The sequence below is a fragment of the Meriones unguiculatus genome, chromosome 16 (assembly GCF_030254825.1).
Source record: "Meriones unguiculatus strain TT.TT164.6M chromosome 16, Bangor_MerUng_6.1, whole genome shotgun sequence".
NCBI classification, from domain to species: domain Eukaryota; kingdom Metazoa; phylum Chordata; class Mammalia; order Rodentia; family Muridae; genus Meriones; species Meriones unguiculatus.
This window is the reverse complement of record NC_083363.1, coordinates 5,131,232-5,157,378: the sequence shown is the minus strand read 5'-3', so window position 1 is coordinate 5,157,378 and position 26,147 is coordinate 5,131,232. Positions and strand designations below refer to the sequence as shown.

Here is a 26,147-nt window from a genome sequence, read left to right as displayed (position 1 = left end):
CTGAGGCTGGAACCCGTGTCTGGGTCACAGGGCTGGACATGCAGGAGAGAGAGGGTTTGAGGTGCGCCCAGCATGAACCCCTCCCTCCCTTCTGCCAAGTTTCTGTTACATACTGCGGTGCACACTGTAGTGTGTGTGTGTGTCAGTGTGTGTGTCTGTGTGTACAGGGATTAGACACTCTCTCCTAGACCCTGGCCTGTAACTGCTCAGCAGCTGTGTGGTAGCATCAGAACCCTCAGGAAAGATCTCTTTCCCCCTCAAAAGCCTAACCTCAGGTCCCCAGAAATGATAATTCCTTCATTGAGCTGGGAGGAATTCGGGTTGGCGCTCTGGAGCTTGGAGAATGGGCTGTGGGAAAGCACATGCCACTCTTGTCACTCCCACGAACGAACGGTCGATCCCCAGCACCCGAGTACACACCTGACCGCTTGGGACCCGGCCTGGGAGGCCTCAGAGCTGGCTGGACGCTGCATTGCCAAGATCCAGGCTTGTGAGAGCCGCTGCCCGTGTGTGAGGTGGAAAGGGATGGGGGAAAGAGCTGACACCAGCCTCCAGCCTCCACAGTCTCTCTCTCTCACACACACAAACCTATACACGCACACACATGCACACATATGCATGCACACACAGACACACATGGCACACACAAACACGCACACATATGAATACACACACATAATGACACAAATTCACATCTGCTAGACCGTCGCAAACATGTCTGTAACCGACTCTTTATAAACATCGGCGGCATGCAGGGGACTGAGGGTGCCCAGCGGTTGAGAGCGCTCACTGCTCGCTGCTCGTGCACAGGACCAGCGCTGCCTCCCGCCTGGAGCAGCTCAGCATCACCAGGAACCCAGCTCCGGTGTATGAAGTCATCTCCCAGCTAGCTCACTCGGGTTTTTGACGAAAACAACAAAGATTTAATTTAGAATATTGGGGGTTCTGTTGTTGTTGTTTTAGGTTCTGTGTGTGGGGGCTGTGTTTTGCTTTGTTCTGTATTTTTTTTTTTTTTTTTTGGTTTTGTTGGGGTTTTTTTTTGTTTTTGTTTTTGAGAGAGGATCTTTCTATCTATCCCTAGCCAGCCTAGAACTCACTAATTCAAAGAGGCCCCAAACTGTTCTCCAGTTGACCAGCCTGGAAGGGTGCCTCACAGGCTAAGAACCTTCACTGCAGAGGTGTGACAATGTCACCTTTATCCCGGCACCCCTGTCCGGTGGCTCTCAGCCGTCTGCAACTCCAGTCCCAAGGGACCCGACACCTCCGGCCTCGTGTGCACGCACACACATGCGCGCGCGCACGCACACACACACACACACACACATGCACACACACTTAAAAATAGTAAAAACAAATTTTACAAGGAGAGAAAAGTGGTATTTTCCCCAGGGAGAGGTCACAATTAGCTCTTTTTAAGTAGCAGCGTGCAGGGGGCCTTTCATTCAGATTTACACACCTTAAAATTATTTTTACTGATTCTTGGACCATCTCACACGTGCAAATAATGCATTTTGATCTCACCCACCCCCCGTTGCCCTCTCTCACGCCCTTCTGCACCCTCTGGTGGAGGAAAGGCCCAGGATGCATCCACACTTCCCAGCTCCCACCTGGGTCTAAACCCACCCAGTCCCGGGCCTGGTTCCCGCTTGTACCAGCGAGATCTGAAGTGTAGGGGGCGGAACGCCGAGGAGGAGGCAGGGCCTTCCCCCAGGAGTGCCCACCTGAGCAGCACCTGTTCGCCGGCATCCGGACAGATGTGAGGGTCGGTGTTTCTCGAGTGAAGTCTGCGCAGGAAGCCCTCGGTGTCCGTGGGCTGCGCGTGCGTGTGCTCCCTAGTCAGAAAGGTTGTGTATTCCTGGACAAGCGCTGACAGTCCCCCGGGCAGTGTTCCCCGGGAGACAGCACAGCAAGCCTGTGCTGAGCATTTGCTCTGCGTTAGGTGTTCTGACTCACCTAAGGATTTCGTAAATACAGGCGATGCCAGGCTGGGTGGCGCATGCCTTTAATCCCAGCACCCGGGAGGCAGAGGCAGGTGCATCTGTGAGTTTGAGGCCAGCCTGGTCTACAGAGAGAGTTCCTGGACAGCCAGGGGTGCACAGAGAAACCGTCTCAGAAAATGAAACAAAGAGACTTGCTATCCAGAGGCTCTGTTGTCACACAGGGGTCCAGGAAGCAGCTCCTTGTGCCCACTGAGGGACAATGACATCATTGATTTGGGTTCCTTGTGTTTGAGTCCTGGGATTGCAACTGGGCACCACCACAGCCTTTTAAAGTCACAACCCGGGGTCTTTGTCCATATCCCAGGAAAGCCTCAAACAGCGCCTTGTGCCTCCCCTTCCCAAAGGCTCGTTTGTGGGCGTGTGCCACCACACCCTGCCAGCTGTGCTAACTTCCGAGGGCTGCGGATGTGGATACCATACTGAGTGGCTTAAGTAAGAGAAATTAACATTTTCACACTGCTGGAAGCCGGAATTCCAAATTCAGGGCGCCAGGCTGAGTTTCCTTCTGCTGGGCCTGCTCTCTTTGGTTTGGGACGGATGTGTTGTTTCTTCTCCTGTCTTCCTGGAGTCACCGTTCTGTGTGTGTAGGGGCAGGCAGACCCCACCCACGTGACTTAATCTCCTTAACCGACTCTGTTCTTAAAGTCTTTAGAGATTATTTTTACTTAAGTGTAGGTGTCTGTGTGTGGGGAGGGTGTGTGCATGTGAGTGCAGGTGCCCTCCGAGGCCAGAGGGGGCGGCAGAGTCCCGGAGCTGGCTGTGAGCCTCCTGATGTGGGTTCCGGGAAGCAAACTTGGTTCTGGAAGAACGCTCCTCGCTCTTAACTGCTGAGCCATCTCTGCAGCCCCCTGGAAAGGTTCTGTCTCCAGATGTAGTCATGTGGGCGCTGGGGTGTGGGCCTTCAGCCTGCAAACGGGGAGTCACAGATAAGCCACTGAGGCCCAGTGATGCCACACAGTTTCCACCTGCAGCAGGTGTCAGGATCCCCTGGGGCACAGGCTGGGCTGCACCTCAGGCTTTCCGTACCCGTGGGACTGAGGCACGTGTGTCACACTTTGCTGGGTCTGCTGGTCTGGGGTCCCTGCTCTGAACACCCAGGGCTTCACCCTGAGTGGGCTGGGATTTTGCTCCCACTTTAATGACTTCCAGGGCAGAAACCTGGCTTTAGGTGTCCACGCATCACGTGTTCTGCCCGAAGAAGACTGGTGTCCTGGGCTCACGACTGGCTCTCTTGCTCTGTCTCCACAGGATAGGAGCCTTCAGCCTCAACTCCCGGACAGGCAAACCTATGCCGGCCGTGTCTAACGGGTAGGTCACCACTCAGCCATGGCCCTTGTGTCCTTCTGTGCTCAGCCAGCCCTACAGAGGCCACCTGCCTCCGGGGCCAGCTCCTGATCTACTGCCTACCCCTGGGGAAGAAGACAAAGGGTCCCGGGTCCCTCCACAAGGTCTCAGGCACCAAGATGGCTGCCTGACCTCCTCTCAGGGCCAGGGCTGGAAGCCTGCTGAGCTGTGGTGGCTCCTGGGATGTCAGGAAGCAGGGTAGGGCTCAGAGGAGTAGACTGTGCCCAGGGTTGAGTGCCTGAGACCTCTCACTTCCCTTTTTCCCTCAGATTTGCCCATTCCCTCTCCCTTTTCTCCATCTAACACTGCTCTTGGTTCTTTCTTCTCCGTGTTTTCCCTACTAAATATGAGGCTTCTCTTCACTATGGAGTCTGATTGGCTCAAACTCCCACCTACCCCCCCACACACATGCGCACACACACTGCTTTCATAGATTGCCTGGCCTACGGAGGGCTGTCTGCTCCCCCAGTTCCCTCTCTGACTTTTTGGCTGGCCTCATACACAGACCCTCTGAGGTCTTCCCTCTCCTCTCTTGAGGAGAACCTCCAGGCTGGCTTCTTTGTCATACCCTGCGAGGCTCAGGGCCTCTGGGGCTGAGTAAGGGAGTCCCGGCCTCCTGCCTGTGAGGGAAGAGGCTGGAGGAGCCATACGTGGGCCCTCTCCTAGCTCAGGGCCGGTGTGGCTGCTGGTTTATGAGGAGGGTGGATACCAGTGAGCTGAGGGCTTGTGAGCAGATGTGAGAGAGGGGCAAAGTCCAGAGAGAGAGAGAGAGAGAGAGAGAGAGAGAGAGAGAGAGAGGTAGGAAGAGGAAGGAACACCAAGCCCGTAGGAGCAGGCTGAGGCAAGAGAGGAGGGAAAGCAAGAGCAGAAATAGAAGGTGGAGTCCAAGGCAGAGCGGCAGATGGGGAGCCAGGGGCGGAGGAGGCTGCTGCCAGGCTCCCGCCCGGGCTTTGCCAGGCCAGTGCGTGGGGAAGGGCTGCCCAAGAGCAGGGGACAAGTTGCAGCAGCCCCACGTGCCTGGGGCAGAGGTGACCCCTGCTCTGCCCACTCGATTCGGAGAGACCTGGGCTGTTTCTTCAACCCCAGGAGGCGTCTCTTCCTCTCTTCCCTCCTGTGCCGGGAACCTCTCTCTCCAAAGGCTGATGCTGGCGAAAGCCCAGTGGGTTCCACACAGCATGTTGCCGTCTGGGCTGGGCAGGAGATGGGGTCTGGGTATTACAGTACCCCACAACGGGGAAGCAAGGATGCGGGGAGGGGAAATCTAGGGCCCTCTGTGCATTAGGCACTGTGTGCACGTATTAGAAAAGCAGATCCTATGTCACCCGTGGGTATGGGCAGGGGCAGAAGAGTAAGTAACCTTTGAACCCTAGTCCCAGCTAGCCCACAGCTTCACATATGACTCTCCCTCTCAGTGACCCTGCTATCCCCCTGGCTTAGTCTCAGATGTTAGAGTGACATGGGCTAGTCCTTAGGGCATTATACGCGTGCGCACGTGCGCTCACGAGTGTGTACACACACACATACACACACACACACACACGGGAAGAGGTGGGAGGGTAGCCTGAGGTGTTGGGGTACCCTGAGTAGAGTCCCTCTCCGGCTTGCCTTTCTGGGGTCCCCCAGCCAAGGAATTCAGAGGGAGGTAGCTGCAGAAGAGAGCCGTGGAGAGGACCCCCTCCCGGAAGCCCTGCCCCATCCTCAGCTGCTCTTCCCTCGAGGAAGCAGACTGGCTCAGAGTCAGGACCACCGGGGGACCCTGGGTCAGCCGGGTACAGGGTGGCTAGCCCACAAGGTCTTTTGCCCACAGAAGTGGTCTTTCGATGGAAAGCTCCAGAGTTACTGGTCCGGAAGCTTCCGGGTGAGTCTGGGTGCTGCTGCCAGTTCAAGACCTCCCCGGTGGGCCTCGGGAGCAGGGGGCGGGCCACCCAGGCCGAGGGCCACCCATGCTGAGGGCCACCCAGGCCGCAGGCCACCCAGGCCGCGGGCCTGGCCCCAGCGACGCAGCGCCTGGCCACATTGCTCAGGCACTTCCGGACACTTTCTTTCTCAGGGGTGTTGGGGTCAGCTGCCCGGACGGCACGGGGCGGGCACGGGCTGGCTGGCCCAGGAGTGTTGGGTTGGTCTGTCCCGGTCTGGCTTGTCATTTTGGGTTTGTTTGTTTGTTTTGCCTCTTTTCCTCCAGCGGCGTCCCTGGGAAGAAGTGCGGCACCATCATTCTGTCCGCAGAGGAGCTGAGCAACTGCAGGGTGAGTGGTCTGTGACCCAGGACTGCCCATTCCCGGAGGGAGCCCCGGGGTAGACAGGGCGCCTCGTGATCTGGCTGGCAGGACGCCGTGACACTGGAGCTAGAAGAGTCCATCCTTATGGTTGAGCAGGGAGGAGCGGCCTAGGGAGCACAGAGCCAGGCTCCTTCAAGCCCTGTCACACGTCCCTCAGCCCAGACGGCCAGGGCACCGGCAGCAATGACCACAGCCTGTCCCGGCTTGGGTTGTCGCTCTTCGGTTGGCATAGGGGTGACACCCTCAGCGGAGCGGAGGGGGCTGCATGTGTCTGTGTGTGGGCACAAGTGTGAGTTCGTGTGCATGGGCGGATGGAGTGTGGGTAGGTATGAATATGAAATAGGGGAGGGTGTGGCTGTTGGGAAGCCAAGAGTCTGCAATCCCAGGCACCGGTTGGCTTTGACTCTTGTGTAGGACTGTGGAAAAGCAGGTCCCGGGGGTGGCTTACCACTCGGAGAACGGGGTCAGGGTTCTGATGTTACAAAGATGCTGTAGGGACAAATGGAGCCACTTGTCAGTGATCGGCACTGTTCTGGGTTGCTCTGGGCTGCTGCCGTGACCGCCATGACCGAAGCCACTCCGGGAGGGAAGGGTTTATTTTAGCCTATAGTCCCGGGGAACAGTCCTGCACGGAGGGAAGTCAGAGCGGAGAGCCCAGGCAAGAGCTTGAAGCAGAAACCTCGGAAGAGCGCTGCTTCCTGGCTTGCTCTTAGGGTCAGGATCAACTAGATTTCTTGTAGATCCCAGACCCGGTCACCTGCATAGGGATGGCACCACCCACAGTGGGCTGTGCCCTCCCTCTCCAATTAACTGTCAAGACTCAGTGCTTTAAAATGTGTGCTTCCCTTAAACTGGGTCTAAGCTCAGTTCCCCAGCACCCATGTCCGGCCATTCCCAGCTGCCTGGAACTCCAGCTCCCAGGGGATCCGGCATGTGTGTGGCCTTCACAGTACCGACAGGCATGTGCACACACCCATACAGTTAGAAATAAATCTTAAAAAACAAAATAAAAATGCCTCACAGAATGGCCGCAGACCAACCTTATGGACGATGCTTGGGGAAAGGACTTGAGAAAGATTCCCATGTTACCAGAAACTGCATCCTCTCTCTGGAACAACAGGAAGCAAGACTGGGCTCCACCCCAGCTCAGCCCCCAGGCCACCCCAGCCAGGCATCGCTGAGGTCAGCAAGGAACCCCTCTGAGGCAGGATTTGGGGTGGGGGTGGGCTAAGTGACAGCCCAAGCCCAGGCACCCAGGAGAAAGAGACTGAGCACCCCTGTATCCACCATCATCCGCCACGTCAGAGACTGCGGCAGAGCGAATGTCACTGTGCGTTAGCTCCTTCTAGGAGAGTGACAGTGGAACCCACTCAGAAGCGGCTTGGTAGGCAGGCGTGTTGGAGAATGCATCTGATCCCAGTAACTTGGGAGGCAGAGGCAGGAGGATCTCTGTGAATTCTAGGCCTGGATACGTAGAGGGACCCCATCTTAAAAAAACCAATGAGCAAAAAAAATAAAAATTAAAATTAAAAATAAATAAAAAAAAAACAAACCAAAAAAACCCAATGAGCAAGAATGGACATGGCGGGGGTGGGGTGGGGTGGAGAGATGACGTAGTTTGGAACACTGGCCACTCTTGCGGAAGACCCGGGCTTGATTCTCAGCACCCACACTAACTCCGGGCCTGGGGGACCCAGACACCGACTTCTAGCTTCTAAGCCCGGAGCCTCAGGGTTCCCTTGCCATGGGACGGTTGGATTAAGTGATGGTGAGGGTGATGGTGATGAGGATGGCTGCCGCCTGACAGCGGTTAGGAGGGAGGCTGTGCGGGAATTTTGGGGTGGTGCGGCTTCCCTTCCCCTGCGCTCTCAGCCCAGCCCTGACCTCCTCCTCGGTGCTTCTTTAAATAACATCAGTGGGGCCGCTGTACAGACCAGAAGCTTGGGGGCCGAGGCTGCTGTTGGTTTCCTGGCAGCTTGTAAACATCTTCCTTTGCCACCTTAGACCCCTCCTGCCTCCCTTCCTCTTCCTCCCCGCCTCCCCATCCTCCCCATCCTCCCCCTCTCCTTTTTCATCCTTGGACACAGCAGTTTCTCACTGGAGGCTTTGCCCACACTTTGGGGGTGGGAGAGTTGGGGCCTCCCTCCCTCCCTCCCTCCCTCCAGAGGCTGTCAGCTCCCTTTTTCTTCTGGCACATCTTTGGCTGAATTCTCTCTTTCCCTAGAATCCTTGCAAGGAAAAGAGACTAATTCTCAGCATCTGGCTGAATTAAAATAATTACATGTGAGCAGCTTTGCAACTCAGGCTTTCAGTGGGAGGATCAAAGGGAGAGGGCGGGGTCTGGAGTGGGTCTGCCTTCAGCCGGGGAGCCTGCGTGGGTGGCCGGGACAGCAAAGGATGGCGTGGATGCCTGTCACAGGCTTACTTTAGTAGGTAGGAGAAAAGCCTTGCTCATCTGGAATATTAATGCCAAGAAGGTTCCTACAGTCAGATTTGATGCTAAGACAGTCAAGGTCCTTATGTTGACAGGATGTCAGCTGCCCAGACTCAACCACATTTTCCCAGGCCCCGTGAGGATACTGACACATTCCTTTCTGAGGCTCTCTTGTTCACAAATACAACCTATGCTGCAGATTGAACCCAGGACCTTGCCCACGCTAAACTCGGTCTCAAAAAATAAAAATAAAAAATTAAGTCCCTGTGTGGTGCACGCCTTTAATCCCAGCTCCTCAGAGGCAGAGGCAGGCGGATCTCTGAGTTGCAGGCCAGCCTGGGCCAAATAATGAGAGCCTTCCTCAGCCAAAAACAGACGAGGGACAATTTCTCAGTGACTTGGAATGGTCGCCCTTCGGACTCTGCAGGCTTGTAGCCATCAGCGGAAAAGCCGGCTGTGAGGGTTGGAACCAGGGCTGGAGAGATGGCTCAGAGGTTAGGAGCACTGGCTGCTCTTCTGGAGGTCCTGAGTTCAATTCCCAGCACCCACATGGTGGCTCACAACCATCTATATTGGGATCTTATGCCCTCTTCTGGCGTGTAGGCAGAACACTGTATATGGAATAAGTAAATAAATCTTAGAGAGAGAGAGAGAGAGAGAGAGTTGGAACTGGATCCAGAGCGATGGGTTCCGGTAGCATGTGCAACGGAAAGCCCCGGATCTTCCCGGCCTTTCAGGCTGCTTAGTCACCACAATCAGTACCGGCCACCCAGGTGACGGATGGGGAGCAGAGACCTGCCTCATCCTTGGCACCCTGCCCGGTCAGGAGGCTCCGAGCATCAGGCTGCAGCATCCTGGGGTTCCCCCCCACCGCTCCCCAGCACACCCATGAATCCTCTCCAGACTGATTAGGAGTCCATCCATTTCAGGTCAGCAAGTGAGTGTCTGCCCTCTGTCCCCGGGACTTGTCATTATTTAGTGTAATGCCAGCCAGCGATCCCAGCCTCCCCACCCTGGCAGACCCCCTGCATCTTTTTTCCACACATGCCTCCTGACGTTCTTGATCCTGAAGGAAAATCCATGGGTGTTTTATTACATGCCTGTGTGGAAAAGCAGGTACAAATAGCTCCCTGGGAGGCAGGAGGCTGTGCAAAAGCCGAGGGGGAGAGAGAGGGAGGGAGGGAGGGAGAGAGGGAGGAAGGGAGGGAGGGAAGATGTTGGAAGGAGGGGCTGGAGTTCTTCCCTTTCTTTGATGGAGGTGGGGACAGGGTTCAAGACAGGGTTTCTCTGTGTAGCCCCTGGCTATCCTGGAGCATGCTCTGTAGACCAGGCTGGCCTCGAACTCACAGGAGACTTGAGGGTTGGTGTTTCTCGTTGCTGCAGACTTTGGAAGGGAGTAGCCATTGGAGGGAATGGGGGAGGTTGGAGGGTGCTGTGGGTGAAGTGGGGGCGGGGTGCACGTTCTCAGACCCTCAGCTGCCTCTGGCTGAAGGCTAGGAGAAGGGCCCGTCAGTGCTTGAACAGGCCTGAGCATCCTCCCTTAGAGCTCGGTGTGTAATTTCCTAGTCTCGGGAGTAATTGCTCTAGTCAAATCAAAACAAAATAAAAAACAAAAACACCGTCTCTGCTGCTTAAGGGTGACAGCGCGTTGGCCCACGGTAGCCCTTGGGAGACGGCTCAGGCTCTCGCTGCACAGAGGAGCGAAGCACAGTTCACGCCCCGAGAACCCACATGGGTGCCCAGTGACTGACACCTGCCTGTAGAAAAAGATGGAGAGTCAACAAGGAGGGCGCCAAGTCAACCCCTCCTCCAGCCCCTACACACTCAGGCGTGTATGCGAGCGCCCTCGCACACACGTGTACCTACACACAGGCGAACATACGTACACACGTGGAAATGAAAAAGAAAAAAAATTCCTGTGTTGATTCTGCACAGGTTGGGGAGAATAGAAAAAATTGCCCAGAGAGAATTATTTGTTGACCTTTTTTTTTTTTTTTATGGCTACAGATTAGATTTTTTTTTTTTTTGGTGTAATTTGGTACCTCATTTGGTGGTTTTATTTTGAGACAGGGTCTCACTGTACAGCTTTTCCTGGCCTGGAATTTGCTGTGTAGATCAAGCTGGTTTCAGGCGCAAAGATCCTCCCGAGTGGAGTGTGGAGATTAAAGATGTGTTCCGCCACGCCCAGCCCCTGTGGTACCTGGTCACAGCCGCCTGTTACCCCTCATTGTCCGGCAGGGCGTCATTTGTTCAATTCAGCTCCCTCTTCGATACAGTTAAACAGTTCTGCGCTGAGCGGCCTGTTCTCTTTTTTGCTTGTGGTTTTGCGTGCACTGATTCCTTTACTTTTTGTGTGTTTGTGTGCACACAGGCCGGAGCTAGCACAGGGAGTCAGCTCTCTGCTGTCACCGTGTAGGTGACGCCTCACAGGCCCTCCGGTTGGTCGGTTGGTTGGTTTTGGTTTTGAGACACTTCTACGTCCCAGATGGCTCCCGGGCTCCCCACACATGCGCCTTCCCCTTACGTGCGTGCGCTGCCACGCCCAGCTCACCTCCTGTGTCCTGACTGTTTCCTTTTCCTCCCAAGCACTGGATTTAGGTCAGCTTCCCAGACACGGCGAGGGGAGGGAAAGCGGTCAGCAGAGGGTTTTCAGCCTCTAAAAGATCAGATCAGCGTAGGCACAGCCGACTGGGAAGTCGGCCGCCGTCACCACCGCAAAGGACTGTCAGCTTGACCCTTGACCCCGAGGCCCCTTCACAGTTAGTGCACCAACAAAGGCATCACGCAGCGTCTCCCTCAGCTGTGCCCACCTCCTGTGTCTGAATAGCTGTCAGCCCAAGGCCTCCTCACTGGCCTCCCCTCCCTGCCCCCCTCATGCGTGTGCGTGTGCGTGCGTGTGTATGTCTGTGTGTGTGTGTGTGTGTGTGTGTGTGTGCACCACGTGTGTACAAGTGTCACTTTCCACCTTATTCCTTTGGGGCAGGATCTCTCCCTGACCCTGAAACTTTGGGCTTTCTTGTTCTTTTGTTTGACTGGGCTGGCAGCTAGCAAGCCCCAGACCTTCCAGCCTCAGACCCGCACAGCACAGGGCTACAGGTGCCCATGAGACCACATGTTTTGTGGGTGCTGGGGTCTTTTGGTTGGTGGCGGTGGTTTTCTGTGTGTGTGTGTGTGTGTGTGTGTTTATATTAATCACAGGTTATTTACTTTGTATCCCAGCCGTAGCCCCCTCCTTCATTCCCTCCCAGTCTCACCCTCCCTCCTTCATCTCCTCCCTGCCCCTTTCCAAGTCCATTCATTGGGGAGGACCTCCTCCCCTTCCATCTGAACCTAGCTTATCAGGTCTCTTCAGGACTGGCTGCTGTGTCCTTTTCTGTGGCCTGGCAAGGCTGCTCCTCTCTCAGGGAGAAGGGGGAAAGGGGGAAGGTCAAAGAGCTCTCCATTGAGTTCCTGTCAGAAATAGTCCCTGTTCCCCTTACTAGAGAACCCACTTGGATACTGAGCTACCATGGGCTATATCCGAGCGGGGGTTCTAGGTTATATCATACATGGTCCTTAGTTGGAGGAACAGTCTCGTGAAAGACCCCTGTGCCCTGATATATTTGGTCCTTGTGGAGCTCCTGTCCTCTCCAGGTCTTATTAACTCCCCCTTCTTTCATATGATTCCCTTCTGTGTGTTTGTTTCCAGACAGGGTTTCTTCCTGTAGCCTTAGCTGTCCTGGAACTTGCTCTGTAGACCAGGCTGGCCTGGAACTCACAGAGATCCACCTGCCTCTGCCTCTGCCTCTGCCTCCTACCTGCCATCACACCTGCCATCCCTCACTGTGCCTTTTTATCTGAGGGAAGAGAACAATGTGCTTAACTCTAGGAAATTAGGAAAACCCCAAAGACCAAAGCCAATAGACGCACCACGGTCCTATTAGTTATTTAAAAACATCTCTCAGGGTTGGCTTATAGGCTGGCTCAGAACTCAAGTGCCAGCTGGGCGGTGGTGGCGCACACCTCTAATCCCAGCGCTTGGGAGGCAGAGGCAGGTGGATCTCTGTGAGTCTGAGGTCAGCCTGGTCTACAAAGCAACTCCCAAGACAGCCAGGCTATAGAGAGAGGCCCTGTCTTGAAAATCGAAAGCAACAACAAACAGCAACCAAAGAACTCAAGTGTGTGATCCTGGGCAGGCTCTGTGTGACTTTTTGTGTGACTCAGTTGCTTCATTCATACAAATGGTTCACATTTCAGTGTCCTGTCTATCACGGCTTTTCATTATTATTATTATTATTGATTTCTTTTTTAAAGCGTTCGATTACTGAGCCTCAGAGGTGCCCTTAGGTTTCCCATTGACCTGCTGACCCAGGCAGAAGAGTGGATGCTGGGCCTGCTGCCCTGTGGGCCTGACCTGTGACCTCCTCAGCCTTCTTCCGGAGGGTGGGGAGCCCCACTGCAGAGAAAGTCTGCCTGCCGCATCTCCTAGGCAGCGCAATTAGCATTCGGGGGATATGCAAATTGAAGCAATCCTGCTGTTTTAGAGAAACTTAATATGTTTTTTAAAAAGATAGGGTGAAAGGCAGAAATTGCAGGAAATTATATATCTCGGGAGCGAGCAAGTTTTATCTTCCTCGCCACCGATTCCCTGGGGTGCACAGGCTCCAAACAGCATCTCTCGGCTGGGAGAGCCCCACCTCGGCATCAAACCTCCCAAACCCGATCCTCTCGGGAAGCCCGGGATCCAGGCCACGGCATATCATCCTCCCCAACCCCCCACAGCACAGGCTGCCGCTCCGGTCAGGGTTCGGGCTTGCTCAGCTTGTGCCAGGCCCTCGGGTTCCATCCTCACAGGCCGGGACCTCGACTTACTGCCCCCAGGGGACTTGCCCACTGGGTGTTCGTCAGTGCTTTGGTGACAAGCCGAAAACCTCTCTGAAAGTCTGTCTTGTCTTCCAGGAGCCCTGCATGGTACAGCAGTCACAGTGGGCTCTGGGCAAGTGTCACTGGGGGGAGAGAGAGAGAGAGAGAGATAGAGAGAGAGAGTGATAGACAGAGAGAGTGTGTGCCCTGGCGGTGGGTGGGATCCAGATGAGCCTCACTTATCTACCATGGACAGGAAATCTACTGTCACACCCTGGCCAAGCCTTCCACGTAGCTGGAGTTCCGAGCCTGCCTCTTTTTTTTCCTTTCTTTTTTCATTTTAACGAGTTTGCACAGAGGCCCCTCGAAATGGATCTCACACTCTGTGCCTCCCCCAATGGAGGTTATAGAACATAGTTAAGCTTACCTGGAGATGCGGGGATCATCGCTCACAGTCTCGGCGACTCGCCTCCGGAGCCCTACTGTGTGGCTTCCAGCGAGGGTGCTTCCCCGCTCTGTGACTCCACTTCTTGGTCTGTTTTTCTTACGTTTCATGTATTCGTGCTGCGTGTGTACAGGCAGGAGTGTGCCGTGGCTTTGAACTCACAGAGCTCTGCCAGCCTCTAACTCCTGAGCACCAAGCCCCCAGAACCCATCCCCCTCTGTGTAAAATGGGCAGGAGAACGGTGCCTACCCCATGGACTCGTTGACAGGCTTGAATGAAGCATAGATACGAAGGCAGCCCAGTGGGGATGGCTGGGCGGGTGAAAGAGATTGCCCTGGGAACGTTGAGGCCTGCCTAAGAACCGGATCCACGGTTCTCAACCCGTGGATAGCGACCCCCACCAGGGGGATATCAGGTGTTCTCGTTCTAGGGCAGGGGGGTGAACGCAGCACCTTGTGTGTGCTGGGCAAACACTCGTTAGCTATGCTCCTGGCTTACATTGACTCTTGATCTAAACTTTCTGCCCCCTACCTGGCCTTGCAAGGTTCTCAGAAGGTTCTTCAAAAGGCTGTGCTGTGCTGTTGGGCCCTCTCCAGTGTGTGCATGGGTTAGGGTCAGCCTGAGTGTGTCACCTGAGAGAGGCTCATGTTTTCACTCAGGTAAGGATGCCACGAGGCTCTGTAGAGCCAGGACTGGGCCTGTTGTCTCCTTGTGGGGCCGTCCCCATGGCTCCCCTGAGCAGACTCTGGTCCCCTGAAGCCACATGGGAAGACACCACTGCCAGCTCCGCAGCCCCTCAGGCCCCCACGCTTAGGCCATAATCTTTGAGATTTCCTGTTTCTTTCTGAGCAAGAGCTTTCCATTCAGACCCTGTTCTGGGTCCCCGGTTTGTGTCGCGAGTAAAGAAAGCAGGGAGGTGAATCCGGTGAGAGGCAGTTTGCTGTCCCTCAGGGTGCATCCCAGGGGTTGGGGTGTGCCCGAGAGGCCTGACTCTGAGGTGTTTGAATCTCTGCTCCCCTGATCACCAGCTGCCTTCTTTCACAGGTTAGCCAGTTTCACTGCAAAGGGCTAGGAGGAAGGTGAGCGGTGGTTGGTCATCTGCCCCGCCTGGCCAGGGGCCTCCTGCTGGGGAGCAGGACCCTGAGAGGGTGGAGCTCTGAGAGGACAGAGCCAAAAGTGGGGGTGTCCTGAGGGGTCGAGGTGGGTTCAGAGCCTGAGGGGACATGGTCAGAGAGGAGTGTGACCCCACTGAGGGGTTCTCTCAAGGCCTGATTGCCTCTTTGCAGATGTCAGGCAGTGGGGGAAGGAGCTGGGGGGGTGTCAAAATTAGCTCTGTTTGTGGAGCTCGGTAAAGCTGTCCTTGCACCCCTCCCCTCCCCCACACCTCCCCAACTGTGAGCCTTTGGCCCCTGAGTTTGATCCCTGTCCCATCCTTCTTAAAGTGCTGGGCAGCGGGCACACTCCGGTTAGTGGAAGGGGACACCTAAGCACAGGTGTCTGTGAGGGTACGGGGAGTCATGGACAGTGCCAGGCTTCAAGGCGCCACCCAGCAGCCCATGGCCAGAGTGGCCGTGGGCTTCATCATGGCGAACATTTCTATACACTTGACCTGTGCTCCTCACTGCTACCCCCGTGAGCCCCAGAGAGGGGAACCAGGAGCGCTGAGGTCACCTGCCTTCCTTGGAGGGGGAAGGGTCACATACTGTCAAAGTGGTAGAGCTGGGATTCGAACCCCGGGCAGCTTCTCCAGCCGGCTGGTCCCCTAGGCCTGTGGGCTGCTGGAGAAGCTGGCCCTCTGTCCCACAGATAGGCCTGGGGCTTGTGCCCGGCGAGATGCCCTGTCTGCCCCTGCCGATGCCTGGACCCCCCGCCTCACCGTCCTGACCTCCCTCCTTTCCAGGATGTAGCTACCATGCAGTTCTGTGCCAACAAGCTGGACAAGAAAGATTTCTTCGGAAAATCCGACCCCTTCTTGGTGTTCTACAGGAGCAACGAGGATGGAACGTGAGTCCCGCCCCGCCTCCCCGCTCCGGGCACCTGTACACCAGGCAGGGCGGGGAGGGCACAGCCGCCCAGGACCCGAGAAAGCCAACGTGGGGACCTGGCATGGCCTCTGGGAGGCTCTCGGCAGCGGCGGGTGCCTGGGGAGGGCCCGGAACCAGGGTTAGGTCGGAAATGCCTCGCTGTGCACACCCTGACACCTCACACAGAACCCAAGGCACGCTCACAGGTCCCCCAACCGCACAGCCGGCCGGGCAGAGCTGGGGCCCTCCCCCACCGCCCCACACCTCTTTCCTGTGCACGTATTCAGAACCACAGCATGGAAAGGCCCCGTCCCTCTCCCCACCTCGTCAAATTAGAGCTAGGGGAAATGGGCGGGGCACGCTGGCCAGTGCAGGTCGGCAACCCAAGCTGAGAACCCGGGTCCCCCCACCAACCAGCTGTGTGGCCCAGGGCACCTTCCGCCCCCTCGCTGGGCCTGTTTTCTCGTCTGTGAAATGAAGCGATTGGATGAGGTGGTCTCCACGGCCTCTTTAAGCAGCCGGTTCTGGGATCCTGCGGAAGGCGGCGGAAGTGATGAGGCCAGCAGGGTTAATTGGAGAAACTCGGCGAGGAAGAAAATGGGTCCTCGGGGCTGAGTGAGGAGCAGGGCGATTAACAGGGCCGGAGGGCTAACCTTGGGCTGAGCTGGAGCTCGGGGCGAGGCACTCTGGACCCCTAGTGCCAGTGTGCTCGTGCACGGTGTGTGTGTGTGTGTGTGTGTGTGTGTGTGTGAATGTGCGTGCATGCGCGCCGGGGGCGGGGCAGCCGCAGGCAGGAGAAGTGTATTTTGGTGCAGGAGAATTGATTTTTAACCGCAAACTACTGAACGGGAAATTAGGTGCAATCATTTGCATGACAAAGGGCTCCTTTGTCTCTCGGAGGATCCCAGCAGGACGCTCTAAATCATTCCCGGTGACTTCGAGTTGGTTTTAGCACCGGGGAAGGCAGAGGGAAAAGGCTGGGGCTGCTGTGAACGAGCAGGCTCTCCTGTCCGTCCCTGTAGGGAAGCTGAGCTGCAGCCTTAGGGCCCCTCAGGGTCGGGCAGGAGGAGGGGTGCGTGCTGAGAGCAGCTCTGGAGGGCTGTGTGGGAAGGCTCTGACTGACTCCGGAGCAGGTGGGAGGTGCCTGAGCCGAACTGTGGGTGGGAGGGGGGCAGGGAGGGGCAGAGGGGCTCCAAGGAGACCCGTGAGGACCAGCACCGTGGGCCAGGGGAGCCCAGAGCGCTGTGGCCTTGGGAGTTCTACACTCAGAGATGACAGCCTCTTGGCAGGGGAGACAGCGATGCCTGGAGGGGCCTCTGGGATCCTGGAGAAACTGGACAGCCGAGCTGCCGGCTGGGCCTGGCCTGGTGTTAGTAGGTACAAGAAACAGTAATTTTAGGCAGCTGTAACCCAACAGAACCCTCTGGTGTGCTAGAACGCCGCCCGCCAGAACTGTATCACTTGTCCTCTAGCTGTGATGACCTGGGCTGACAAAAGCAACCTAAGGAAGGTTTTGCTTTGGCTCACAGTTGGAAGGCACACGTCAAGAAACAGACTGGGCTGGTTCTCAGCTGGCATATGTAGTCCAGAACCCAAGTCCAAGAAGTGTGTGTGTGTGTGTGTGTGTGTGTGTGTGTGTGTGTGTGCGCGCGCACGCGCGAAGTCAGAGCCATTTCCCCACTTTACCCACTAAGCCATTTCTTCAGCGATAGCCATTCTCTGTTTTGGTTGTTTGGTTGTTTGGTTGGTTTGGTTTTTGTTTTTGGTTTGAGACAGGGTTTGTCCACATAGCCTTGACTGTCCTGGAACTCATTCTACAGCCCAGGCTGGCCTTGAACTCAGAGATCTGCCTGCCTGTACCTCCTAAATTCTGGGATTAAGGGCGTGTGCTGCCATTACCCTGCTTTTTTGTTTTCCTTTTTTGTTTGTTCCTTTGTTTGTTTGTTTGTTCTAGCCATTCTTTTTATACTCGTTCTGCCATCGAAGGAAATTCAGGGGATACACAGCTGGCTCTGGGCCTGGGACTCCATCTGTCTGACAGACGGGTGACACTCTCCCACACCCATGGTCCAACTGTGTACTTACAGGGACCGCTCGGCATAGCGATCCTGGCACCAGGCAGCTGGGGGTCTGATGGGGGCTACAGGAAGCAGTGTCCAGCTGGCACCTCAGGCAGAAACAGGACCACCCAGGGGGACCCAGGGGTCTTAGGAGACCTCTCTGAGCTCATGGGCCGTGAAGGAAGGACAGGGGTCTGTGTAGGAGGACTGAGGCGGCTGGGTGACGTCCGCCCTCTGAGGGAATGTTCCGTGGTGGATCCCCGAAGCCCAGGGAGCCCCTCCAGCCTGCTCCCCTCACCCCCCTGTCATCTGCTCACTCTCTGTCACCCTCAGCCACCCACCCCAGCCCCTCCTCCAGTTCTGGGGTGAGCTACAAGGCCTCCCACGTGGATCTCACACTCCAGCGGGTGGGCGAGAAGGAGTGCAGAGGAGAAACGCTCAGCCCGGTGACAGGAGTGACATTTTGACTTGAAAATTGCCAAAGAAGAAACAGCACAGGCTGTGTGGGCCTCGGGTGGGGCCCCGGAGCTTCCTGGTGACCTTTCCAAGCTCTAATGCCGCCTGGGTGGGTGCTGGGAGAGCTCTGGCCATCCTTGAGGTAGGGTGCCTCTGAGACAGGCTAGGCATGGCAAGCAGAGAGCGCAGGACGCCATGTCAGGAACAGCGGAGACAGCCCGGTCCACACGGCTAGCAAAGCAGAAGGGAACTGAGGGGTCCCAAGTGGCCCCAGAGAGGACTTTGCCTCCACTGGACTGAAATGCCCGTGAAAGCTGTGGAATCTCTGCCCCAAGAAGCTCAGTTCCCGCTTGGCTCCCATTTATTTAATTTAATTTTTTTTATTTTTGAGATGGTGTCACACAGGGTAGCCGCAGCTGGCCAGGGACTCAAAGATTAGCCCACCTGCCTCCGCCTTCCAAGTGCTGGGACCAAAGGGCCACCACGCCTGGCAGCTCCTTTTTATTTTATTGATTTTTTTTTTTTTTTTTTTTTTTAGCCGGCTCTTGGGCTGCTGTAGATAGAGCTCAGTGCTGTCAAGCACCTACCATCTGGACACGCCTGGCCCTCGCCTCCCTTTAAAATATGACTGGGGGCTAGAGAGATGGCTCAGCCCTTCAGCGCACCGGCTGCAGGAGCTCTGGGTTTGGGTCCTAGCAGCCATGCTGGATGGCTCCCGGTCAGCAATGGTTCGAGATCCACCATCTGCTTCCAGCCTCCGCAGGAAAGTGCACAGCTGTGGCACATAGATAGTCCCTCAGGCACATACAAAATAAAGTAATTAAATGGCTTTTGTTTTGGTTGGTTTATAAAGATTTATTCATTTATTATTATTTATACAGTGTTCTGCCTGCGTGTACACCTGCAGGCCAGCAGAGGGCAGCAGATCTCATTGTAGGTGGTTTGTTTTGTTTTGTTTTGTTTTTTTAATCGGTTGATGGCTGGATACTTGGATCCAGCAGAAGAGAGGCGGAGGCAGGAGAGCAGAAGGTTAGGTCCATCCCGAGCTACATAGGCCCTCACACAAAAACAAAAAAAAACACAAGCAGAAGATGATCGAGGATGTCCTGGGGCCAGCCGTTGTCCTGGGCCACTCAGCAGCAGCAGGAACAGTTTCCCGCCGACCTTAGATTTTACTGACAGACCACAGCAGACCGAGTAAGGAGAGAAACAGACCGTGTCACACGGTGACAAACGAGATGAGAAGGCAAAGCCTGGAGGGAGAGAGACGCGGGGGGGGGGGGGGTGTCAGAGTCAGGGTTGGTACGTTTGCGACGTCCTGGAGGTGATGTCTGGCGATGTCCTGAAGGAGAAGACAGACGTCCCAACGAGAGGCGGGCAGGCGCACACTTGCACACACCCACCCGTCTAGCCCCGAGTTCAGATCCCGGCTTCCCAGGAAAGCAAGTGCCCGGAGAGCCAGGCTTGGTCAGGCTCCCACAGGCCGGCCCCAGGACAGTGGCTGGAACTCAGGTCCCTGACGCTGCCCGCAGGACGCCCTGCTCCGGCCACAGCTCTGCCTAGTCCAGGAACTTCCCTGTGGCGGCGCCCAGCGCTAGCTCTGCCGTGCTGACTGCCTGAGCTGCCCGCCTGCCTCACGTATGTCCCTCTATTCTTCTCGGCCAGGTTCACCATCTGTCACAAGACGGAGGTCATGAAGAACACCCTCAACCCAGTGTGGCAGACCTTCTCCATCCCCGTGAGGGCCCTGTGCAACGGGGACTATGACAGGTGAGAGAAGGGGTCCTGCCTCCCCTCCCCCACCCCACCCCACCCCGCAAACGGGGCCTCCTGGGGCTGCTCTCACACCGCCGGGGGGTTGGGGTGGGGATTGGAGCCGCCTGACCCCCTCCGCCACCTCATGTGCCGCCTCTTGCTGCTTCCTGTCTGCTCCAGGAAGGTCAGAGCAGGGGCGTCTCCCGGCGCTGGGGTCTGGAGCTCTCTATTGCAGATGGCAGCAGGGGTAAGGGAGGGGGGAGAGGCAGGAGGGGTCTGTCTCCGGCGACCTCACTCTCGGCCTGGGGACCGTGGAGTGAAGACCCCAGGGAGAGTCCCTGACCACACCGGGTTGAGCGTGTGCCTAAGTGAGGGATGAGGGTGTTTTCATCATCGTCTTCTGAGCAGGCTGGCCTCCTCTTCCTCAGCTCCACGCACTGGTACCTGAGTCCCACCCCTGACTGACTAAGGGAGCAGTCAGCCTGGCAAGCCCTGGCCTGTCTGCCTCTCAACTGTCCTTCCCTACAAAATAAGTGTGGAGACACCTGCTGACCTCCCGGGGCTGCTCCCTCGGGGCCAGCAGGAGGCCGGAGGGCGACAAATGCCCCAGTGCCGTAGCATTCAGCCTGCTGGGTGGCTGAGCCCCTGCCGTGTGCTGCAAGTCGGCTGGTAGCGAGCGAGCAAGCGTGCCCACCTCGCCCTCTTCCCAGCTTCACGGAGCTGAAGCGCTCGTGGGGGAGGCAGACATTAATCCAGTAATCACACAGAGAAACATGTCATTAGCCAGTGCAGAGGGTGCTGGAGGGAGCAGGAGGCAGGCCGGGTGGGTACCGCAAGGCAGCATCGGTTCGCATGAAGTCAGACACTGGCTGCTCCCACAGAAGCCATGGCGCAGGGGGACACACACGTTGGCGACACGCTGGGACTCTGCACAGGGTTTGCAAGGGTGTGTGTATGGGGGTGGTGAGCTCAAGGATGGCATCCTGGCACCTGTGTCCTTTCAGCACTTACAAGCTGCCAGGTACTCCCCTTTGTCCTCTTGGCTGGGACAGACACACAGCAGTCTCTTCCCCCAGTGTACATTGCCTGGCACCGAGTCCCTGACTATGTGGCATTCGAGGACAGGTGGCTCTCTGGGTCTTCTGGGAACTTTCGGTCTGACCATGGGTGCTCAGGCACACACAGGTTCCATGACAGCTGAGCAGTTGTTCAGAATGAACTGGGGACCAAAGTGAATGTTTCCATCAAACAAACTCCTGGTACACGCCTAGCTGGGTCCCAGGGCATCTGGAGTTGGGGAGGGGACAGGATAGCATTAGATTCTAAAGAAGTCTGGGGATGGACAGCTGGGAGTTTGAAGGTGTGGGGATTGGGCAAAGGGGTTGGAAAGGATGGAGATCGCGAGAGGGCAGGCAGTGCCGTAAACCTGCCTTCCTGGGAGGGGTTCCTGATGAACCCGGCTCCATCAGAGGCGGACAGGGAGGGGGACAGCATGACTGAGGCCTGGCCTAACCTCTGGTCCCCCAGAGGAGGCAAGTGTTTGGTGAGAAGCGCAGACAGGCCTGAGCCCAGCTGCATCTTCCTCCAGGGCGGCTTGCTCTCCTTCTTCATGGCTGGGCACAAATGGACTGTGACATGACTGACAGCAGGGTTAATCCAGGGGCTGGAGTGTCTGGCCTAGTATTGCCCCAGCACCCACTGAGGAGGTGATGTGTTGGAGGCCACTGATCTCCCCTCCCCCCTATAGCCCTCTGGCAGACTCAGACAGTACAGAGGGTGGTAGGGTTGTGTTTTTCCTCCCAGGCCTCACGCTCCCAGAATAACAACTGAAGAGACTCAAAATACATTTGCAAATACCTATACCATATAACAAGGCTCTTCTCTGACTAGCTCATCACTTAAAATAACCCATTTATACTAATCTACCCTTTGCAACGTGGCTGGTTACCTCTGCTCAGGTACCATTCGTCTGTCCTCCTCACATCTTCCCTGGCAAATCTCCCTGCACCTGGCTCTATCCCAGGATCCTTTCTGCCTACTGGATGTCCCACCTTCTATTCTACCCTTTCCTGTGGGCTATAGTTTGGGTTTTTATTGACGACTCAGGCGTACCTCTCGGCTCTCGCCTCTCACAGACACCTCCCGTCACACGGGGTCCACATGCAGGGAACTGGGAAGGGTTTCTAGCGAGGCTGTGCTTCCTAGGTGAGGGGTGGGCACCTTCCTGTATCATGCTATCAGCCATGCTGGGGATGGAAACACAGGAGTCTGACCCATGCTGGCTCTAAAATCTGTTCCAAATGGCCAGGACACACTGTGACCGGGTAGCTAAGAGGTTTAGCTGGGGGACTTGGAGAAGTTTTGTTCAAAGGTGACCCCAGAGGAGTGGTTTCAGTCCTTAAAGCACTTCAGGGTCCTTTTGAGATCATTTTCAAATGGTTTAGAGAGGAGAGGAGCAGGGGACGGTGAGAAGGAAGGTCCAGAAGACCTTGATGACTGTAACATGAGTGTGCTGTGCTCTCACTTGGCCCCTGGCTCCACGGAGAGAGGTGCGGAGCAGCAGGGCGTGTGACGTGGGCTAGATTCTTACTGAGTAGTCTGAGTATGCGACTTCCCTTTTCGTCCCAGCCAATGGGCAACCCCTAGCCCACCTGGAAACTTCAACAATCTTAGGTTAGGAAAGTTGTGTTTGAGTTTGGAGAGCTGCTGCTGTCTTGATTCTAATCCTAGGAAGAAAAGTGGCTGGAGGCCAGGCACAGCTCAGAGGGGAGGGGACAGAGGCCATGTCGGTGAGGACACAGGCCCAGGGCAAGGAGGAAGAGTAGGTGGGCTAGGAGACTGGGGAGGACTGGGGGAGGCTCACTGCCAGGAGACTATACGGAAACACTGACTATCTCTACTGAGAGAGAGCAGTGTCCCAGCATGATGGGTGAAAATGGTTCATGCTGTTAGAATCATGGGGACACTTAGGATGTGTGTCACAGTGGTCCTGCTTGGCTTAAACACATTTGTATGTGTGTGTGTGTGTCATGAAAAATAGCCTTGGGAGCCTCATTCATGATGTGCCCATTTCACAGATGGGAAAATGGAGGGTCAGAGTCTGTGTCAGAGGAAGACAATGCCTTTCCTTCTATAGCTGCCGCCTCTAGGCTCATCCTGGCCCAGCTCTCCTGTCTCTGAGCACTTTCCCCTCGTGCCTCCATTCCCCAAACCTGAGTGCTTCAGAGGAGCAGAGGTCAAGTCAAAGGGGGTGTGACAACCAGAAGCACTCTCTAGGCGCAGCCAGACTCCGTCCTGCTCTCTTGGCATTCTGGGAGCTGAGGGTTTGCCCTGACTGAGCCCCGTCCTTTCATCCAGGCTGCTGTCAGCCACCAGTGAACTGCAGATTGTGAGAGAGGGTGCAGAGGTCTCGCCTGAGCTGGGAGTGTGCTGCCACCACCCCGGCTCGCTTCTGTGGGGACACTGGGCTGTGGCGGTGGCTGCAGGGAGGGGCAGGCCCACTACCAAATGCTTCAGTGTCACCGCAAGGGCCGCCCTGCAGTCCTGAGAAACACAAGCACAAGCTGAGCACCAGTCGACCCAGCCCTGGGCCCTGCCACGAGGTGCAACGGTCTTTCCATCACCAGTTTCTCTCAGAGTGTCTGACCATTAGGACATGGAAAGCAGGGAGGGCCCCCAGCCGGGGAAGGTCCCTTCTCCTGCCCCGAGCAGCTGTTACTGCCACCATGGTCCGGGGTGACTACAGGGCATGTGCTGTGTGTGGTCAGTGGGAGAGGCCTGGAGACACCATCTGCAACCCCCCCCCAGTCTCACCCTGCGTGCCAGGGGCCTGGGCCACTGTTGCCCATTCACAGAGGTGCTAGGTGACGCCCCCAGCCGGGAAGCGGAAGCGCCTCACACCTGCCTGGCACCGTAGCTGGGAGCCAAGCCGGCAGGAGAGCACAGCCGCCTCCGACCCAGGGAGGACGCCCTGACAAACACCAGGATTGCTGGAGATGGAGAGAAGGTTGAGTGTGCCCCAAAGGGGCGGACCACATGTCGGTGCCCGCAGGGTGGCTGGCACCCTCGGAGAGGCCGGGACTACCCCACAGGTTAGAGTCCCCTCCCCCCCTGGGGGGGCAGAACCAGCAGGGATGCTCTGCCAGCACCCGCAGGATCTGGGGCACCACGCTGGGCTGCTGTCTCCAGGGCAGTGCCCTGCCCTGCCCTCCTCACCACCTCCCCTGGGACCCTGAGTTTTTAACCTCTTTGTGCCAACGGGATGTTGGTTTTAGGGGCCACCGAGCTCTGTCCCATTAGTCCTCACCCAGAAGGTCATTGAGTCACACGGCTAGGTCACAGCCAGCCTGGCCTGAGCCTGGGTACAGGCCCGTGGGTCCCAAGTCCCATTTGCCATGACCAGGATTTGTGACAGGTTAACAGACAGTGACACTGGGCTTTTCCCCGGGGCCTTCTTCTGTGCCTGGGGCTGTCCTTTTGCTTTCTTCCCCACCCAGGCCCAGGCTGGAGACACAGCCCGAATCCAGCAGACCCTCCCAGGCTGCAACAGCCCGGAGCCTCGGTTGAGATCAAACTGGCCCCTGGGGAACCTCACAGCAAGTCCCAGCCGCCAGTCTCCACCCCCTGGGGAGCTTCTAGCTCCCACCCCGTCCCCTGGACCCGCTGATTCTGAGTCAGCCAGGACGTGAGCCCTAAGCTCAAGTCTGAAGAGGGCCGGTGGCCCCGCAGCATGCCTGGGTTACGTGCAGGATTGGGCCTTTCCCAGACAAAATCCCAGGCAAAGAGACAAGTCAGGCCCTTTGACGCTGAGATTTGATTTTGTTAGTTTGTTTGTTTACTGCATGTATTTGTTTATTGGCGGCAGAGGGGAATGTGACTGTGCCATGGCACACCTGTGGAGGTCAGAGGACACGTTTCAGGAGTCAGTGCCTGCTTTCCCAGGGATCAAACTCAGGTTGCCAGGCTAGACTACTGTGGCCTCATCCACAGAGCCATCTTGCCAGCCGCACGCTCAGTCCCCCCTTCTGTGCTCTGTGTCCCTGTCACCAATGTCATCCAGTTCACGAAAGTGTTAGGAGAGCAGCCACGGGATTTGTTTGTTCATTTGATTTTGGGACAGGGTCCTGGAACTCTGTAGACCAGGCCGGCCTTGAACTCAGAGACCCGCCCTGCCTCTGCTTCCTGAGGGCTGTGACCAAAGGTGTGCGTCACCACTGCCCGGCATGGTTAGATGATAATGTGGAAATCAGGAGGCATTTTCCAGCCACCCCACCACATGCACGCATGCACACGCACATGCACACACACACACACACACACACACACAGTAAGCTGTCCTGTCAGGCCCTTACTACCCCTGTTTTCCCACTTTAACAGTAGAGGCTTGTGGTTCAGGGAGGTGAAAAGCCACCAAGCCACACAGCTCAGGTCCAGTGTCCAAGCCGAAGCCACCCAAGTCATATCTGGGCTCTTTCCAGCACCTTCAGAAACTTAGGCGTGCTGATGTCTTAACAATCCAGCTCAAGCAGCCGTAGGGTTTGTGTTTATAAAGTAAGGATGCAGAGGGTTTAAACCATGCCTCTGTATCTGCTTCATAGTGTTTCGTTTACAGAAATTAGCTCATGCATAACCTTCTGGAACTTTCTTCTGCCCCATTCTGTGAAATCTGACCTTCCACCCTGCACACATCCTGGATAGACGCATCCGAATGGAGACAGCGCCCCCTGCTGGGGCGACACAGAACTCCCAGGCCGGCTCCAGGCAGGGCCGAGAAGATGGACCCCACCACCGGTGGGATAAATGGATGTTGGTAGAACAGAAACCAGTTCAGACTGTTTTGTTCATCCCACGTGGGGTTCAAGACCAGAAACTGCCCCACCCCCGGCCTCTCCCACCTTCCTAGACCCCTGGTGCTGCCTGACGGCTTCTCCGTCCTGGAGAGGACGGAGCAGGCGGCACCAAGGGTTAACAGGCAACCCTCCACCTCCTTCCTCCTGCTTCTGGTCCGCTAACCTGTTGCCATGGAAACATGGCTAAAAATAAGATGGGCTCTTAAAGCCCAGCCCCATGCTTAGGAGTCAAAACAAACTAATTAAAGCAGCCTGGGCTAGGATGTGAGGAAAATCCCACCCTCTTTCAGGGTCCAGTCTCGGGGATGGCGAGCTCCACAGGGCACCCTCAGGGCCCGGGGCCCTTTCTTGGCCCACAGGGCTGGCTCTTCACCACCCGCAGGCTCGGACTCAGGCTCCTTCCTGCCGAGCAGTCTAACTCCCCCACAGAAGCTTCCCCGCTCCCTCGCTGTGAGGTCTGTCCCATCGTGGCCCTGCCGCAGGTGAATGCCCAGTTTGGCTTCCTGCTGAGCCTTCTGCTCCATCTAGGGAAGCCAAGAAGGTGGGGTGAGCAGAGGGCCGAGGCCCCTTCAGCCAAATTCTTGAAATCTCAAGATGTCCCGCCATGGCTCCTGGTGGCCTCTGCCCCTAAGACCTTTGCAGATAGGGGTCCCTGCTCT

General features: G+C 56.4%; 1 protein-coding gene across 4 annotated transcripts in view; it reads left to right on the top strand.

The window, feature by feature from the left end:
* Cpne5 (copine 5) overlaps positions 1-26,147 on the top strand; it is a 71,728-nt gene that overhangs the window by 30,221 nt on the left and 15,360 nt on the right. For 2 of the 4 annotated variants that reach the window (XM_021633466.2, XM_021633468.2), the window contains exons 7-11: positions 3,249-3,308; positions 5,152-5,202; positions 5,527-5,590; positions 15,245-15,348; positions 19,550-19,654. In XM_021633466.2, the coding sequence (XP_021489141.1) occupies positions 3,249-3,308; positions 5,152-5,202; positions 5,527-5,590; positions 15,245-15,348; positions 19,550-19,654 (384 nt within the window). Of the gene's footprint in view, positions 1-3,248; positions 3,309-5,151; positions 5,203-5,526; positions 5,591-15,244; positions 15,349-19,549; positions 19,655-25,718; positions 25,971-26,147 lie in introns of those variants that run through there. The other 2 variants (XM_021633467.2, XM_021633469.2) reach the window with 2 other exon arrangements.